General features: G+C 38.6%; 1 protein-coding gene across 1 annotated transcript in view; it reads right to left on the bottom strand.

The window, feature by feature from the left end:
* The window catches only part of LOC139725084 (nicotinate phosphoribosyltransferase-like), a 41,326-nt gene extending 21,356 nt beyond the window's left edge, over positions 1-19,970 (bottom strand). The window contains exons 1-6 of the mRNA XM_071636173.1: positions 19,785-19,970; positions 16,539-16,890; positions 7,437-7,647; positions 4,878-5,008; positions 3,893-4,008; positions 1,517-1,713 (exon numbers count right to left, since the gene is read on the bottom strand). Of these exons, the coding sequence (XP_071492274.1) occupies positions 1,517-1,713; positions 3,893-4,008; positions 4,878-5,008; positions 7,437-7,647; positions 16,539-16,848 (965 nt within the window). The 5' untranslated portion in view covers positions 16,849-16,890; positions 19,785-19,970. The remainder of the gene's footprint in view (positions 1-1,516; positions 1,714-3,892; positions 4,009-4,877; positions 5,009-7,436; positions 7,648-16,538; positions 16,891-19,784) is intronic.
* Positions 19,971-20,035: the final 65 nt, after the last annotated feature.

Here is a 20,035-nt window from a genome sequence, read left to right as displayed (position 1 = left end):
AGGATGCCACACACTGACCAATGACATCACTCCCTTGTTGCTAGGGGCGGAGTCTAGTTGCGGCGCTAAATCCAAATCTTTGGACACGTTTCTGTTCCGTTGAAAGTTGGAAAATCATGGCCCAGAAAAATGCTATTTTCTTGCCTTTCCTTTGATCATTTAGCTTCAAAATTTCGGCAGATGATAGAAGATACATTAGACCACAAAATTATGTTAAAAACAGAAATTTGAATGTTTTGACCAATTTTATTGATCTAACTTCAAACTCAATTTTCTTGGCTCACCCGTCAGCGACTTTAGGATCCTTTTGTTGTAGCAGGTCACATGTACAATTATATGTCACGGACATAAAGAGAGATGTGAAGTGTTCAATATGACAGAACTGTGTGACTTCTATGACTGAAGTCTCACTTCAATACACTGTATGCATCCATCTGTGTCTAGAAATGTGATCTTTTGCTCAGAGCTTGGCACAAGCATTGCAACAGTCACAACTTAGAATCATAATAGGAGATTGAGAGTTTCAATCTAAATTTAGATACAGAGTCATCTGACCAAAAGACACAGGCACTACAAGCAGCATCAAATGATGACACAAAGTATAGTTTGCTTGAAGTGCAGGGAAGCTAGCCTTGTAAACAGCATTGTGGTATTGTGGTAATTTTGGTGGGTTTTTTTTGTGAAAAAGCAATATCTTTACTTCCCCTGCAATACATGTAGATATGTGTACTATCAAATTTGGCAAAAACAGTATTTTCCATGAGACTTGCCATAATTTATGCCAAAAAATGGTACTAAATATTGAAAAAAAAAGGAAAGAAGTAACATTTGGAACAGTTGGCATCTGTGGATGTGGCTTGGTGCTGACTCCTGAGATTTTGTAGAGGGATCACAATCTCTCTGCTATCAAACTTCAGAGTCCACCATATTGATACCCATAGTCATGAATTTTCTTCAGAATTCTATGATACTCCTTAGAGTTGAGAGACATTCCAAAAAAAAAAAAAAAAATGGGACACAATGAACATAAACAAAATGAATCTTATTAAATTTTCACCCCCCCAAAAAACCAAACGACCTGTGTCTGCAAAGGCAAGTTTGAAGTCCTGACAAACAGCCATCATCCCTTCAGTCACAACTGGTCCTACATCACAGAGAAAGTCCCATGTAGCCGGACTTCATCCTCCAAAACCATAGTGTGGGCACTCACTGGGACTTCTCTTGGTGTCCCCGCGAAGCCATTAATGTCTGGGGACAAAATTTGGAGGGGATAGTGACCCAGGACCCATGATTGATAGTGCCCAGCTGTGTTCATCTCATATGCACATGCATGAACCCTAGTGTCAAACGGCAGGGGCCACCCAAACCCCGATTGCCCCTGCAGCTTGGGGACAGTCCAGATAGTAGTATGGACGATCAGTCATAAAAAAAAGATAAGATCTCTGGTGACTGACCCCATGATGCTGGACTTAGTGTGAACATGGGGTGTTTTTCTTTTCCCAATCAAGGGACTCACTTTAGTACTTCATATGTGTCCAGCAGGGCCAGAAATCCTGTAGGGAATGAGGAGGCGTAAGCGATGAACGCTGCCAGCTCGCCTTCATTCGTCTGCTCCTGCAAGACGTTGATGACACGGCAGATCTTCTCTCGGCAGCGGAGACAGATCTCAACGAAGTCCACCGGTGGCTTGCTGGAATCTGCTGGTTGGAGCATCTAATGGGACAATGGGATAGGATTGAACATTTGGCCAAGTTTTAACAGACTATCTTAAACATCCAATTGTGTTTTGTTGTTTGTTTGTTTTGTTTTTTATCCTCTTTCCTAGAACTAGCTATATAATATTGTAGGCCTTGTCTTGATTTGCTAGCTAAACTTGATAACGCTATTCTACTTGCCTGACAAGCTTCAACAGCAGTGGGACCGTCGGTGTTGATGTTATTGTAGTTTCACTGTTACAAACAACAAACCCATATTACCTGAAATCCCCACTATTTTTTTTTTATTCATTCTTTTTTTTTAGCAACAACTGTGATGTGATGGCAGTCGTGCAGCAAATACCAGTAACTAACACAGGCCAATCATTGAAATGCACCATGATTAGTACACATTATTTACTGCCCTGCCTCGTGCTGCGGAAAGAAATAAAGTGGATTCATGTGAACTCAAGTTTTACGTATTTAAATGATGCATTTAACTACTTTTTTATATACAATTTTTTTTTTTTTTTAAATATTTCACAATGTTGATCCTTTGCTTTTTGTTTGGCAATTATTCACATCAGTATAATGTGTCCTTGGAGGACAAAACAGTAGTAAAGATAGTAAGGCCCATCTTGAAAGTTCTTGCTGATATATCAGGTTTGTTTGACTGCAATAATTTTCAGTAAAATTTAAATGCCAATTTCCAGAAGTGTCTCGGGAAATACATATTCCTATCTTACTACCTAAAATATAACCCAAACTTGGACGCGGCAAATGCATTGCTAATTTTTGAGCGGCAAGACAAAAACAGCATAAAATTTCCACAAGTATGTTAGCAATGCAGCAGATATCTGGGTGAAAACACTAGTGACCTATAACAAAGAAATCCTACCAACCCAGAATCAGTAAATGTTTCAATCACATCCTGGTATTTTCATATTCTCTACAGTCTAAGGTTTCAAACCCACTTACTCCCATAGAAACAGCAGGAAAGCTGGCAAAGAAGATAAAAATAGTTTTGGGAAGTTGATTCACAAAACTGCAGAAAAAGTGAAGCATGCAGGAGGTACACCTTATTAATTATGAAAGGCATCTAAAGACATTACATGTAAATCAAATCAAAGCACCATTATGCTAATGAAAACCAAAAGCTTTGAATTTCAAAACATCCTAAGACTTTGAAACTTGGTCAGGAAGTACAAATCTAGTTAAAATATAGAGTTTTTTGTAGACAAAGGTCAGATTTCTCATGTTTCTGCCAAATCACCTCATATTTTCAGTTTCCTCTTAAGACTGTCAGCGATGGCACCATTACACATCATGTTGTATCATATTCATATGCACCATACATTTCCTTCCTGTTGGGTGGTTATATTCACAATTGAGCAGCACTGGGAAGGAATGAGAAATTAACTTTCACTATCCCTTTCCAACAAACATAGTTAGTGATTTCAGGCTTTGGAGACAATATACATAGTGTTTGTGTTGAGTAAGGCAAAATTTTTATATTGTAAATCTCAGTAGATATCAAGTTTAAGAACAAGATAAAGATGATATCTAAAGCCCATTTTAACAGAGCCTTGTTACTGTTACAACGTCCGGGTAGCATTCTGATAACTTTTTTCACAGTGCATGTTAAAACAGTCCCCCCAAAAACAGACGTTGTTACGGTAACTTTTGCCAAATTCTTACGGCGACATTACCCTGACACTACCTGGGTAACCTCTCAGTTAGAACACAACTGCGGTATTAAACATTCCTCTGATACACTCAACAGACATGTACAACATTGCAGGAAGAGAATGATAGACACACTGGGCACCGATCATGTGCATGGATTGTAACTACCATTCACCTCTAGTGCATGTATGTTGTTGATATCAGTGACAGTAACCACGTTTTGTTTACATACACGCGGCACTGGCCGGTCGGCGGGGTGGTCGCATCAGTGGACACACCCCCTTTGCAGAAACATACCTGGAGAGGGTTTCGGTATGTATTAAAATGGTACCACTCGCTTTCTCCTGCCGTTTTATTGCCCAAGATGAGGAATTGTATTCTCCTGACTTGGTCGCGAGAATGTCGCGGTAAGGTCTGTTAAAACGGGGCTTTAGGCAACTGGGTATGAGCCAATGAGATCTTCCAGGTAAAATCTTGCACATTCCACGAATAATTCTTTTTTTCCCACTCACCCTGACTTTGAGATCCTCTAGCCCACCAAAGGACATGACAAAGGAATGTGCATGTGTTCCAGTGATTGGTATACCAAAGAGCTTCCCAGCCAATACATTACTGGTTCCATTGAATCCTGGTATAAAAGAAATCAAAGAAACCAATGGCACAGATCTAACTTTGTCAATTTCACAGTTTAAATGCATGTCATATTTCATAATTCCAAATGAAAGTCAATTCAAATTAGACTACCATAACAAGTATCCATTCCTTTATCCTTCTTTTTCTGTCTTCATCTCCTCTCCCTTCTTTTCTTCCTCTGCCAAATCAACTCGCCTGGTAGGTCACATTAACCCACTGAGGATGAGTCCCGAGTATACTCGGGCAAGTGTCTACGGGAAATATGTGCTGTAGCAAAATCAGCCCGTCCTCAACGGGTTAAACAGTCATAATATTCTCTAATTAACCCTTTGTATCCTTTTAGTGCTGATTGACACAGAAAACCACACAGCATTGCACATGCTGTCCAACGTCCCTGGCACGAAAAGGGTTACGGGACATGAACAATGTGAAAACTCGACTCACCATACTTCAACATTGAAGAGATTTTTTACATCTATCGTATCAAGTTTACATACATCTTTACACATGCAATCGCCACTAGATACAACTTACACATGGAAACAGCTATTACAAATGGAACTCTTTTTGCCGAGGTAGTTGTCATAGTTCTGTGTATAGTTCTTTATTAAACATGACTACAATGTATAACCCTCTAGTAATAATTAATTTACTCCAGCTCTGTATATGTTTTGAAAAATAAAGGTGTGGAGACTGCATTGCATTCATGACACACACTGTATAAAATGCCTCCTGGTAAAGAATAAAGCTCATATATTGTTTATTTCATTTTGTCTTGTTTCAGGTTAGTTTGTCTGTTTGCTTTTAGTATGAGGTTTATTTTGTATCTAAACAAGCTGTTCCTTAAGGACCTGAGATGCTTACCTCCCATGTAGCAGTACCTAGAGGCAGAGAGTCCCCCATCAGGGCCCTGTGCTCGCCTCAAACCAAACTCAAGAAGAACTTTGTCTCTACCGGCAGCCAGTCTGAAGCGAGCTGCATTGGTCGTCACCAAGCTGAGGGGAAAACACAACAGTATGTGACATTAAAATGTTTTTAAATATGATGATGATGATGATGATGATGATGATGATGATGATGATGATGATGATTCTCATGGTGATGTTGATGATGATGATGGTGATGATGATGGTGATGATGATGGTGACAATGACGATGATGGTATTGATGATGATCAAGGTGATGTTAATGATGATGATGATGATGATGATGGTGACAATGATGCCGATGATGATGACGATGATGATGATGATGATAGTGGCAATGATGATGATGATGATGATGAAAATGATTATGGTTATGATGCTAATAATGATAATCACCACCGTCAAGACAAAATACAATGGCATCTCTTGTCAAGAGAAACCTGTTCAGTGTAACAATGCACTCCTGTGAGCCCTGCTATTATCATCTACCCAGCATTTCCAGGTACTAGTAGTGTGTAGACTCATCTACACGTATACCCTTACATACATGTATGTAGGCCAAAAGGGACATCATGGTATTGGTTAAAACATCTTGTCCAAGGATGAACGCACCAGGCAGGATCCAAACCCAAGATGTTCTGGTGACAAATCTGGAGCCTTGCCCACTTTTCCACAGCACTACAAGAGTTAATGATTCAACAACTTTTTTTTTTCTTTCAACAGTTCTCTTGATCTCGTTTTACAACCCCAAACTCATTGGATGATTGGTTTGCAGTGACTTGTAGGGTTTTGTGTCATTCACAGAAGGCTAGAAGGACATGGCACTAAACAAACAGGATATGAATCCCCATCAATTAGATTTGGTGTTTTGTGCTAAGTTTTGAGAGCAGAGTAATGACCTGGACATCATTTTCATTAATCGGTACACTAGCATCCCTCCTCGACATGAATTAGCAATATAATGTGTGATGATTCAATCTTTTTTGGATATGATGAGAGAAAATTCAAGGATTCTCAAGGACTTGTGTACATTTAAAGTTTTCAGAGTTCCAACTAAATTGAGTCATTCCTATAAATAAATGAATTTCTACTGATGCAACATTCAATGCACAGAGATGTAGAGTTAACCAGCAGTCTACACCTAGAGCAATGGATGATGTCTCATTATACCTGATACTAAAATAACTTCGACCTCAAGGCAAAAGTCTAGAGAATTTCTTTACCCAATCCTCTTATTCCCTTTTGTGCATGACAACTCCACTCAACTTGATTGATCATGATTGTCATACTCAAATTATACTAAAGATAAGAAGCACAAGGGAATATCTACAGTGATACGATCTCAGAAACTAAAGCCTTTCTGGCTCTCAAATGACAATGTGGGAGAGAAGGCAGAACTCTTTCACAAGGTGTCTGAAGATAACTTTCACTCATAACAATGGTGGTTACCATGATGACTGCCATGGCCTGGCCACACCCTAGCAACAGCCAAACAGTGGTGAGTGTTATGTTGTTGCTATGACAGCTTCAATGACTAGACTTTAAGTATCATCGTTAGAGATGAATAATTTGAAATGTGTAATTACTCTGTATTTTATCACATTTGCATTGTATTGTTATTATTATTTTTCTTTTTTTTTGTGAGCAAATGTTGCAATTCAGCCATTTGGCCATTTTATCTAATAAACCATACCATACCATAACAATATTTCCAAAATAAAGATAATGATATCTGGCACTCATAAGGTGTTCATTTAAAATGATGACTCTGTAAGAGTGTCATTTTCTGAGTTACAAACTGATCTGGAATTTACATTGAAAGGCAAAGAGTTGAAAAAAAAAGAAACCTATTAATGTCTTAGTGAAAGGCTGATAGCATAACTGATGGGAATTTGATACCCTCTGCTAGATGAGTTAAGAATTGTGAGGTCTCGGGGAGGAATGTTACTGGAAATTTAAAAAGCAATTTCTTCATGTTTCATATTCTCTTGATGTGCAACTAATAGCTATGTGAAGGCAATATGATTACTCCAGAAGGCAGTAAATATAATTACTGCCTTCATTACAATTTTGTACATGCTGCTCCGTTGATGTCCTGGGAATATGCAGAGTACCCATCAACAAAGGGCAACACTGAATAAAATAAACTTTAATTTCAGAAATTCATGACTTTTAGACAGATATCCTGCTCTTCCTAAAACTTTCACTGAGTGTTTCATTAATTTTGCAGCATACACTGAATCACATTCTTTGTTTGGGTTTTTTACTGTCCCATATTCCACATATTACAAGAATCACAAACATATCAATAAATCAAATGTGTGAAATTGTCAAATACAACAGATAAGAAATTTAATACATGTGAAATGAGACTCTACATTAAAACTATTGTATGTGTAGAAGCACTGCTTGTACTACAAAAGCATTGCTTGCTTGTGTACAACATATTTGGGGTAACTGCTCTCCACTGTGGCTGATAGTGTTACTGAACGTGTACCTTGCATAGTTGATGAGAGTCAGTATGGGCGTCTCCACAAGTTGAAGCATCGGCAGTGGACCCTCCAGTCGAATCAGGGGTATTCTGGGAAACACAACGCTGCCCTCTGGGATGGCGTAAACCTCCATCTGTGAGCAGTCCAGCGACCTCAGGTATTCAAAAAATCCTTCCTCTGTGGATGCAGGCAGTGTTGATTTCAGGTACTCAATGTCTATCATAGAGAAAAAGATGTACATTGTATATAGTGGATTAAGACAAACAGAATTACATTACAACATCATGAAAATAGTGCAAAAGCATTTTAGTGTTTTGGTGTTGTGCAAATTAAAAGCTGAAAGCGTTTATTTTGTGAAATTCTTTATCAAACTTCATCCCCCCCCCCAAGAAAAAAAAATGATGGTGCTCATCAAACATACTTCAAAAATAAATGAAGTGCAATTTAAGTGTATGGCAGTTGTGCTACAGTATAGACAATAGAAACATGATATACTTGTAAGAATTATGAAACAAAGAGAACTGTACAAATGTAATCATCATGTTTTTGTAAAATATACCATTTCCTGAGGTTTGTGAGAAACTCTTCAAAAGGTATCATTTCTTCTGTACGAATGACTTGGTTTATATTATGTACAATATCAATCCTGTGTCTGTGTCTGTACGGACATGAGTGTGCATTTGTCTACCGTACACTAGTATGTTTGTGTGTGATGGTGTATGTATGTCTGTATGTATGTGTGCTTTGAGTTTAGAGTTTGTCTTTCAGAGGGGATGTGAGTGGGCATCGTTTTAAGTAACAAGAGTCACTCTCAATTCAGAGTGACTCTTAGCTAATGTATACACACGTCAAAAGTCTGCCCCTTGCCTGAAATAGATATGTGGTACAATTGCTGTGTTGTCAAAGATTATTACTCCAGCAGCTCTAAAGGTTAACATGCCTGCAGAATTCAAGTGCAACGACACACAAGGTCAAACCAAGAGAGTAAAACAATCACCCTACAGTAGATATGAAAATGCCTGGTAGCGTGAGAGGCTGCAAACCAACACATGTCTGTAGGTTCAAGAGAATCAAGCTGACTGTTTTGATACTGATTGGACAGCAAGTCACACTCATAATGATGATGATAGTAGTAGAAGTAGTATTTCAAAGAAAATGATAATTATAACACCATCATCACCATCATACTATCAAATCATTTCCAATATTACTATAATTATCAACATTGTCATTATCATTATTAATACTACTTCTAGTACTAGTACTACTACCACTAAATTATTAATATTAGCACTATTACAGAGTACTTCATTTTTTTTCAAAAATTAATGCTTTAAAAAAATTAGATCACTGAATATTTTTTACATATCTACATGTATCACTGAACAGTGAAGCATTTCATATATGTAATCAAGGGTCTTAAAATATTCTGGTTCAAACAAACCTTATTTCTGACCAGTGTGATGTATTTATTACATGAAAAAGCAAAAATCATTCTAGTCTCACAAGCTCCCAATATTGTCTGGTTACTGTAAAGTGTCTCAAGAAGCATGTACACTGTACATTGTATCTGGCCTAGAGTCCCTGCGGTTTAATAGTTTGTACTGTCATTAATCTACAGTTTCTGAGGTACACTCTGTATAATCTGGAAGGTTCTGAAGCAGGGAATAATTGTCCAACTCAAATTTGATTTTAAAGCAAGTTTATAGCTGATGAATGATAGTTCAAATGGTATCCTACAGGTCCAATTCTATGGAAGAAAACTGCTACACAGAAGTGCATTGCAAATTGCAATGCGATATGATGAAAATTATTCCCTGCAAAAGTTATTGTGAGAGAGATCTAAGATTAGTAACATTCACTGGACTACACTGGCGATTTGCTCCTACACCACATACACTGTACAATGTACCTTTGAATGTTTCTACAACAGAGATATCATGGCACTGTACAAATGCTGTGGATCATCATCATCATCTACAGTACATGTGACGGACACAAGAAAACAAAATCACCCCTCCAGCTCTGTGCATTAACAATGACACTGGTCTACCCCAAGAGAGCATTCAATATTCATGATAATTAAAACTGTCACTCCCCACGGAGTCCTCCTTGCCTAGCAGCCTGTAACATCGCCATGGTTACCTAGCAAACATCACCAGCAGACAAGAAGCCTGGCTGCTTTCTACTACACCATCTCATTAACCTGATTGCTGAAAGCTGAGAGAGTAAGAGATATCATTCATTAAACCCTCTACTATGATCTCACTTTATGATGCCACTGAAATCTAATGAGGTGTGGTTGTCAGCAGTAATGAAAGACTTTATCTTCAATGACTGAGCATTTAGCCATGCACTGGAAGCAGGAGGTACACTCAGCAATATGAGGACAACTGCAATCATGAGAACAATGCAGGCTGGACATGGAGCCAGTCAATAGCCCAGCTCATAAAATGTATTGACTCAGATATTACGGGGACAAAAAAAAAAAAAAAAAAAAGAGAAGAAAACAATAAATACATGTAGTCTTCCCCATCTAGACTTCATGCACTTCATGAAATAATGCATCACCTCAACCTTCATCATAATGATACGAATTAGCCATTCATGGCTACAATTCACTATTTTTTTTTTTCTGGAGGCGCACACAGTCAGTTTAATATTAACTATTGTATCACTGTATACTATCAACTGTATAATTGTTTTTTCATCTTCTTCTTTCGTGACTATAATTTTGGTTTTGCATTGTACTGTTATTGTTTTTTCTCATCTTTTTGTATGAATAGCACCAGTGCGCTTAGAAACACCAGTGTAAAGTGCCATACATGCAATTATTAACATCACTATTATAATTATTATTATATTTGTTTACTATTAACAATAGATACGGTGTCAGAGCATGATATTCTATGATCATGATTAATCTTCTTCTCTTTATAGCAACTTCCCATACAATTGTATTACTCTTCAGTCTCTACCTTTGGATCAGCAGTATCTGCTATCTAAAGCATCATTGGCAGTGATGCATACTGTATGGTACCCAAAGCAGGGCAAATTAAATCTAGACCTGGGGTGTTTCAAAAAGCTGTTCTTACTGTAAAGTTACAAACGACTTTAAGAACAACTGGTGATCAGTTCTGATGTGCTATACTTATCAGAATTTAAATAATTCAGCACAAGAACTGATCACCAGTCGTTCTTACGATGTAAGTCATTCATAACTACGTATAAGAACAGCTTTATGAAACACCCCCTTGCAGTGAACATATGCCATCAACATGCTTGGTAAACATCATGCATTAAACAAAGGCAAAGGCCTGGAGATAAGAATACTTAAATTGACTTAAACTTGACATATTAGACCCAGTCAGGCACCAGAGCTCCAGTGGTGCCCTTAAACAAATATAGTTTGTATATTTTAGCACCCCCTATAATGACAAAGTTCTACAAAGGCTCTTTTTTATGTCTTTAGTAATATCCTAAGATTTTATCAGCAGTATTTGGAATTTACGAGAGGTAAAGAGAGTAGGGGCAAATCTTTGTACAAATTTCTAAAAAGGATACGACATGGCATTGCTAAAAATCATTTTAAAGTGCACATTAGACAATCAAGAAGCGTGTGATTTCAAAATCAGATGCTCAGATGCTTGACCCTTGACCAACGATATCAAATTCACGGCAAGCTAAAAGTGCACAGTCATGGTCTTACAAATTTGTAGTTCAAGGCTGGTATTATTTACTGCACCATGAGCTACCGTGTACTGCACTGAATCATTGTATTGTTCAGAGAAGAAGGAGTTTGTTTTAAATGTAGGAAAGTTGTGTGAATAATGAACATCTCAGTCTTATTTGCATAACCAGATCAAAATGTCAGTTAAGAACAAGACAGTGTTAACTCTGTGACACTCTGTATGGCATTAAAGCCCTTCTGTCTCTCAAACATGCCTATTGCAGTGTATATATCTTTCTCAGAGTAATAATTTGGTAAAAAGAGTAGGGTGGGCTGTATCTACACATTTTCACCTTTATCTTCCCTTTGCTTCCATGTCTTTATGTCATGAAGTCTGTGTACACTACATTATAAGTAAATAAGGCTGTATGTGGGTAAAATTATGCATCAATCAGAGTGTAATGAGTTGTAATTGCTGAATGTAAGCATGGACTGCTGTAAACTATTTTTGTTAGTCGATCAGATATGTATCTCTTTCTTTTTCAACAAGTACCATTTTCCCACGGTATGCCACATCTATGATTAAGAGATCAATATAAAGAGGAAGACAAACATAAAACATACACCATAAAATTCATGATAAGCCAGAAGATTACATGCAAACAGACTTTACAATCCCTACCCAGACATGAAGGCTGTGTACATTGTTCATCTGTTTCTGAAACAAGATTCTGAGATATTAATCTGTGTCTGAAACCAACTTCTGAAATATCGACCAATTTCTGAAACAAGATTCTGAGTTACTGATGATCTGTTTCTATTTCACCAGATTCTGGGATATTGACCCGTTTCCAAGACCCCAATATGAGATATAGAGCTCTGTAACCTTGCAAATGATTGATGAATTGCCCTACATGGACAGAAGAATTTCATGAATTTGAATAGCTGTAACCTGTTTCTAAAACAAGATTATAGGGCCATTCTCATTGCAAAAAATCGTGATATGAAAACTCGCAATGTTTTACCTTTGTGTCCACATTGGCAGGTAAACATCGCGAAGTTAGCTCCGGTGCCAACAATCGCGATCTTTCATGACGTACTGAGCATGCCCAGTTTACTCCAATCGCGCGCTCAGCCTTTGTTTGGGGTCAAGCGGATACTGAAGTCCCGTGAGTAATATCGCGATATTTCTGCTGCGTGCGTTCTCATTGCAAAATTCCTTGCGAAGTTTCGCTCGAAGTTAGAAAAATCACACTCCGTCTTGTGATTTTTCGGGCGATGGTTTAGTGAGAGTTGCAGGCAACTTTCACCATAACTTCGTGATTTTTCTAATATCGCGAGCTTTCACCGGCAATGAGAATGGCCCTTATGAGATATAAACTTGTTCCTGAACCTAGATTCTGAGATTGCCACAAACTTGTGCAAGTCCCACTAGGTTCCTGTTGCCACTGGGTTAGTTTCAACCAAGGTTAGGATAACAACAACATGTAAATAAAAAGTCAAGTGGATTTTTCAATTATATCATGGTGTTCAGAGTTCTTTAAAAACAAATGCAACAGTAATCAAAAAGTACAGCTACAATACACTTTCAATTCAATTTAATTCAAATGATTTTATTTCCATGTAAAGTAATACAAAGCATACACTTTCAATTAACCCTTGACAGCATTTCAGCCAGGTGTTTTGTTTGTTTGTTTGTTTGTTTTTACAGTTATTAAAATTTTTGTAACTTTGTAATGGGTATGACTTTATACAAAGATTGACATAAACTTTTTTTCTTTTGGTGGCCTGATTGGACCACCAAATTTAATCGTTGGGCCATCAAAAGAAAAAGTTTATGTCAATCTTTGTATAAAGTCACATAACTTTCCTTAAAAAGTGGTGGTCTAGTATCTACAGGTACAGTACGTGCATTGCTGGTGAACCACCGGGCCACTGAGTTGTAGCTAATGTAAAGCCCTACTTTATATGCCTACTGTATTTGTATGAATAGTATGTATTGTAATCTCAAACAATAAAGACAAAAAATAAGTATGGAAAATGCTGAAAAATAATGGAATGATTATGGACACGGCTGCATGGCTCCACATGGCTGTCCTTTGAAGGCACTGCTGTTTGAGAATAATCCAATATAAATACCGGTATTGATATAAAGAAAGAGGAATGCTTATAAATCAAGAAACAATTTCATTACATCATAAATGAAGGAGAAGCATAAGGGATAAAAGCATCCGGCTTGAGAACATACACTGTAGGTGCCATGGCTCAATGTGGATACTGGACATTAAAATTAATAAAACAAGCAACAATGCATAGTATAGTACCACAATACCACAACACCTTCACTGACTGTGACAAAGTCCGTATCCTGGATGAGACACTGTAGGCCCTATATCCTGTAGAATCATTGCTATGTTTATAAATTATCAAATTTGACCCACTAACCTTTCATTATCAATGCTCTAGCTTCATTGTACTGGTCAATGCAATTATTATCTATAGATACACAGTATAGTGATGCAGCAAAAAGCTGTTTAGACCAGAAATTATAATTCCCAGGATTTTGATATGTTCCATGTCTATTTAATGCACAAGATGTCTTCCCAGCAAACAGTTTATGATACATGATTGCTTTTAAGACTAATTACTTAGTTTTGAGCATTATACAATAACGTTTTGGCTTTCAGTAGAAGGTTTGCTGTATTATGCGCTTAAAGAAATAACTGCCTGTTTTCAAATAAGGTATATAAGATTCATGCATGTTGTAGAAATAACTTTATGATTGTACACCTAACTACATATAGTGCCTACAAATTATAGAAAAAGAAGAGCAAAGATGCAATATTTTATCATCATTATCACTAGTAAGATCAATGGCCAAAATAGTCAGTATACAAGCCAACAGACAAATACTATTGACCGATTCGGGTTCGTTGAGGGCAGCAGACATTTTACGGCACAGGACGCAGCCATAGTGGGTGTATCAGCGACCCCCCCCCCTGCTCTCCCCCACCCCGGGGCAACATGTTTATCACGCACTTGTAACAAAGGTTCGCGCACTAAGCAAGCATTCGCGCACTCAGTACGAGACGCCCATTGGCTAAAGCAGTTTTTCATTCTGCGCGCGTGCTAATGTAGGGAGAGGGGTGGGGGAGTGCGGAGGGGGGGGGGTCGGATGATACACCCAGTATGGCTGCGCCTATGCTAAAAATACACATAGCGCGTCACAGAATCGGTCAATACATAATTGACAACATAAAGCAACAGTGACAAAAACAGAAGCAGTAATCATTTCCCCCCAAGCCATGGATGAAAGTGAGTCACGGGTATGACACAAACAGCCACGCTGTATGTACTTCACATACTTTGAATTGAAGTAATGGTATTGAAATGATACCAAGTGTATCAGAGAACGCACTCAGTAAAATGCCATCCTTGGATGGAGGAGGCAGAAGCTCTAGCTAAGTTTTTAATACTAGGGGTTGTTTTGTGTGCTTCATAGTTTTGGAGGTGTTTTGTTTTGTTTTTTATGAGTGATGTCTTTATTGCTCTTCTATATTCCAAACTAGTACACTAACTTATATATCTAGCACGGAGGGATTGACCAATACCACGTATTACCAGGCATTTTTTCCCCCTCTATTTCTCTTTTCTGGTTGCCGAGCTCCCAGGATGTCCTGGCTCAAAACTTCCTGTTCACAATGTCCAGGAAATCCGGTGTAGTTTCCTTGTGGTAATCATATTCAAGATCTATGATAAAGACTGTGAAAACACTCTTTTACTTTGAACACATCATATATACATATTGGTTACCTAAAGCACAGGGTCAGAAGAGACAGCTATCAGCGATTTGACATGAATAAGTGTCTCCAAATGCCTTGTATGTGAGTGTGTAGTGTCATATGTACTGGTCAGGGGCGGATCCAGGAATTCAGTAAAGGGGAGGCACCTTTACAAAATTAAAGGGGGGCACAGCCCCCCCCCCCTTCTTTTCTTTTTATTTCTTTTGTTTTAACAAAAAAATAAAGAGGGGGCGCGCCCGGTGCGCTCCCCTCTGGATCTGCCACTGCTGGTGATTTTTTTGTAGTTGTTGTGATTTTGCTGTTGTTGTTGTTGTTGTTGTTGTTGTTGTTGTTGCTGTTGTTGTTGTTGTTGTTGTTGTTGTTGTTGTTTTGTCATATTGACTCTTCGTCAAGTCACAAAATATTTCACACACATTCACACAATGAATCCCATGCAACTTCAAGTCATCCAGCATCAAGATTGTTACACTGCAACTGATTGACAAATTAACCTTCATCAATGTATAAATAAGCACTCATTCTTCAGTACTTTTGGGGGATGGGGGAGGGGGCATTGTCAGGTTGAAGCAATTCTGAGATAACAGAATAAAAAAATGGAACCAAATAGGCTTTCAAAAAGCAAACAAACAGGAAAATGTTTCACAGAACCTTATCACAGAGAACCTTGATATTGTCGCGGAGGGAAGACACAGATCACATTCAACTCAAGGAGAACTGTTGAATATAAGACCACCTCAACTCTTTCGTATTCTGAAACTTTGAAAAGACTCATGAATGGTAGTTTGATTTACAAGATAGTGCACAGATCTATGCATCTTTTCACATCTTTCAAACATATTTTTGTGCTCCCTCTTTATCCTAGTAGACATCATTTCAAAATCATGAGAGTCAATTGAAACTGAGCACTAGTCCATCTCAGTACAGTCAAACCCGCCTTTGTGCCAATCTGTCTATAGCGGCTCCCTGCCACATGCGGCCAATAAAAAAATCCCTCCCCCCCCCCCCCCAAGAGAATTTAGCGGCCACCAATTTTGTCTCCTGCAGTTGATTTTAACCTGTCTGTAGCACAAAATGTCAGATAACCTGTCTAAAAAGGCCACTCTTTTCATCTCCCCTGCTTGGCTGCTATTGACAGATTTGACTGCATTTGTCTGAAAGAGAACAGTGATATAGTTTGTGTACTCAGGATGCATTTAAAAAATAATGCTATTTGTACTTAACCTTTCAATGCATACAGGATGACACATTGTATCATTCAAACTGTGGTGAAAGAATTTTAAGAACAGATCTTCAAACAAAATTCTTATAAGATAAGGGAAGGGGCATTTATGGCATATCAGGTACCAAGTCTTCTGCAATATATACAGCTAAAAGCTTGTCAAAGCTGTAGGACAAGAAGAGTAGCTAAATGTATTGTTAAAAGCACCTCTTACATGAAGTATTTTCAACATTTTAAACATTATTTAGTAAATATCATTCATCATGCATCTAGGCTTCAAAACTGATTGTGTGTAATATTTCATTATAAATGTAGAATATATTGCTCCTTGTTAATTTGCATGTTTTGTACATTTGTATTCTTTGTTGTTGAAAATGAAAATGAAATGAAGTGAAACTATCTGAACATCTCTCACCTGAATCACTGAACTGAAAGTTCTGCAAAAACTTGAGGCATTCACTCAACCCAGCAAAGATGGTGAACTCGCCGTCAAACGGATTCTTGCGGAAGAAAAAGTCAAAGACAGCATTTGCCCTCCAGCGGTCACTCTTCCAGTACGCATATGCCATGGTCACCTGGTATTGGTCAGTCAGCAGGGGCTGGACAAGGCCGTAAGGGTAACCAGAGGCCTGGCGGGTACAGGGTTTGGCAGGAATGGGGCCATTCTTGACGGCGTTACTGCTGTTGTTGTTCAGCGATGGGTTTGGCTCTATTTCCCCCGACATGGTGAGCCAGTAGGAATCTCACAGTTTATGCCTCTTTAAACTCTGTATGGGAAATTTAGAAGAAAATAAGGAGTAAAACAGATCCAGCACCTCATTACAAAGGAGATCAAATATTACAACATAGACGGTATCTTCAGAGTTTCGCAAGAAAGCATATCCACGCACATTAGGAGATTAAATATTACAGCATAGACGGTATGATACTATCATCAGAGTATTGCAAGAAAGCATTATCCGAGGACATCTCCTATTCATGGAACTCTAATGAATCCCATGAAGGTCAACATACAGTAGTTTAAAAAAGTCTCCAGCTAATCAGGTATGCAATGCTTTGCTCAACACTACCAAATCAAGCGGAGGAGAGTACTAATACCGACACTTACAATTATTACGATACCTACACCTTGTATATCAACCACATGAAGTATCAATGCAGTGACCAAAAAAAAAAAAAAAAAAAAAAAAAAAAAGTGTTGAGGGTAGTACTGACTTGTGCGCAGATTTGCAGAGGCATAGTGAAAACTCCATACAACACAGGGGCCACCGAACCATAGGGTATGGGGGTGGGGATGGGGCTACCATTCACTCTTGCCCCCCCCCCAAAAAAAAAAAAAACACAAACAAACAAACAAACAAACACACACACACAAAAAAAAAAACATTCCTTGGCCCCTGTAACAGGGTGACATTTTTCCAAGCTTCTCACACCTAAAGTTGTTAGTCAGGAGTGCAGAGGTGAAGCTGAGTTTTTATTCTGCACAAGGCCTTTTGAGATATTATGCAAGCCTGAAGAAGGGCCAAACTTTACACACCACTCTTACCAAATAATTCAGCTCTGGACCTACTCCATAAATAGACTTCTAATTCACTACTTACCATGTACAGTAGATCTTACTTTCACCAATAAAATTGCTCTACAAACCCTAGATTTGCCCATCGGGGCAAAATCAACACTACAAAAGCAGAAACATTTGCAGCATAAAAAATAGTCTTTTTAGGCACAAAGTTTATGCGAATTGCCACTGGTATTCAACGCACTGTGCACAGAAAAAAAAATCCTGTGTATTTCACTTTTGCAAATTATCAAAAATTTCTGAAAGTTTCATGCATGTCAAAATCTTCTGGTTTCCCAGTCTTTCAATTGTGGCCCTTTCCTGGATGAAGCTACGTGAGAGGAGGTCTTACCTTTCTGAGCCAGGAGTGCCACTGTGTGACAGACATGGCGCATTATAAGACTCCATTATTATTATTATTATCATTATTATCACATGCATGAATTCCTACAAACAGACCTCACTCTGCAGACTGTTTGTAAGGAAAGGGTTCCTTATAATATAAATGCTAGACCCTACAAAAAAAAAATGGTGCCAAAAAAAAAAAAAATTGATACAGCTGTAATTCAAAGGCTTGATTCAGACTGGTCCTGAAAGGTTGTCTCACTGTGGCTTGCCTCTCAATGGTTAAGGTTTGACTCTATCTCATAACATTCTGCTTATTTCTCTCACCATTACGACTATTACATGTAAAGGTTAATGACAGGCAGGACTCAGTCCTACGGTACTAGTGTAGACTAGTGTAATGTTCTACGGTTTTACATTGATCAATGCCAATATCTTGACTTCTGCAATTACCAAACCGTAAAAAATTACACCCTAAATGTGAGAAACATATTCCAAAATGCACAAATTTTATCATACGTCATATAGATGAATTTGAACCCCATTGCACTGGATTTACGAAAACAATATTTTAAACACAATTTCAGCTCCGATATTCATGGCACACCGAGTAATAATTATTATAGGCCACTCTAATCTGGTACCGTAGTACCCAGGTAGTGGTAGTGACTTGACATTTGAGTGTTCTTATTCAGATGAACTGCTCCGGAAGCTACAATGGGAATTACCGGTATACAACACCTTACAAGAATTTAGCTATCCAATTGTTCGTTTGCAAGTCGCGTGACATTCAGTTAAAAGTACCATCGCACGCTATTTGCGGCTGTCAGCTGTGCAATTTTGTTCAAGCAAAAATAGATACAGTGTAGCGCATGGCAAACGTCATCAATTTCCATTGACTCGGTGTTTTTTGTTTGTTCCATTGCACAGCTCTGTCTGATGTCATAATAAACATTTGCCGTGTGCATTCAATTACTTGCTAGCTTCACGTGCGTACTTTCGTCACTTATTTTTGTAAACAAACGATCAGTTTTGCGTACCTACACACACAACTGACTGTGAGTACCCGACCCGAGTCAGTGTGACTGTGCGGCAATTCATTCACCTTTCACGGAAAATGGCTGCAATTTCTGTGCTAAATAACAAGAATCTGCGTGGACCACATCTCGTGTGAGTCATGATCTAGTAATAGCATTGGCTGTCCGAAGTGTTGCATAAAACATACAGCGACGGGGCCGTGTATATTTCTAGTTAGCTCTAGTAAAAAACAGATAAAACACTGAAATAGTGTATGGTCTTCACGTTCAGTCATGCAATGCCATGGAACAAGATTTTGCACTCAATGAATGATGAGCAATATTGATGAGGAGCACTAAACTTATTCAATTCAGCCTATTTCGGGTTTGCCTCGTTGAATAAAGCGCTTCCATCTTTCATCTCAAGCAAATGACAGCACGCCAATCCCTCTGAATGCACTACCTCTGACATGCATGCCTGTTTACTTTCACTTTTATGATATCTACACAGTCAACATTCCACCGAGGCATTCCACACACACAGGTATCTTAGCTCCAGGGTAACGGCTAATTCAGAGGTGAGCGAATGCACTCCTCTAACCATGCTACACGTACTGGTTCTTTGCTGACAACACGCCACTAATAACGAGAATCTAGTCTCTAATTTCTACAATCTCACAACTATTCTCACGATAATCTTAGAACAGCTAATCAGATTCCAGGATCAGGTATGTTATGTCACCTTAACGAATGGAATACCGACGAAATGACAGGACTTCAATGCAGCCTCACCTCAGGGAATGGGTGAGCACTAGCGGTTACCACGCACGACCTTCTCTCCACCTTGCGGATCCGGAGCCCGGAATCAATTCACGATCACCGAGTCGAGAGCTCGTGGTTTTACAGTCGACGGTCTTCAGCATGCTAACCCTGCAGCTGCCCCCGGCCCCGTTGTTTACTAGAGTACTAGTATGCTGCGTAGGCAGTCGGGCC

The sequence above is a fragment of the Diadema antillarum genome, unplaced genomic scaffold (assembly GCF_040938485.1).
Source record: "Diadema antillarum isolate AM-2024a unplaced genomic scaffold, OU_Dant_1.0 seq00000015_RagTag, whole genome shotgun sequence".
In the NCBI taxonomy this organism is placed as follows: domain Eukaryota; kingdom Metazoa; phylum Echinodermata; class Echinoidea; order Diadematoida; family Diadematidae; genus Diadema; species Diadema antillarum.
The sequence above is the reverse complement of the archived record's forward strand: the minus strand, read 5'-3'. Positions and strand labels throughout refer to the sequence as shown.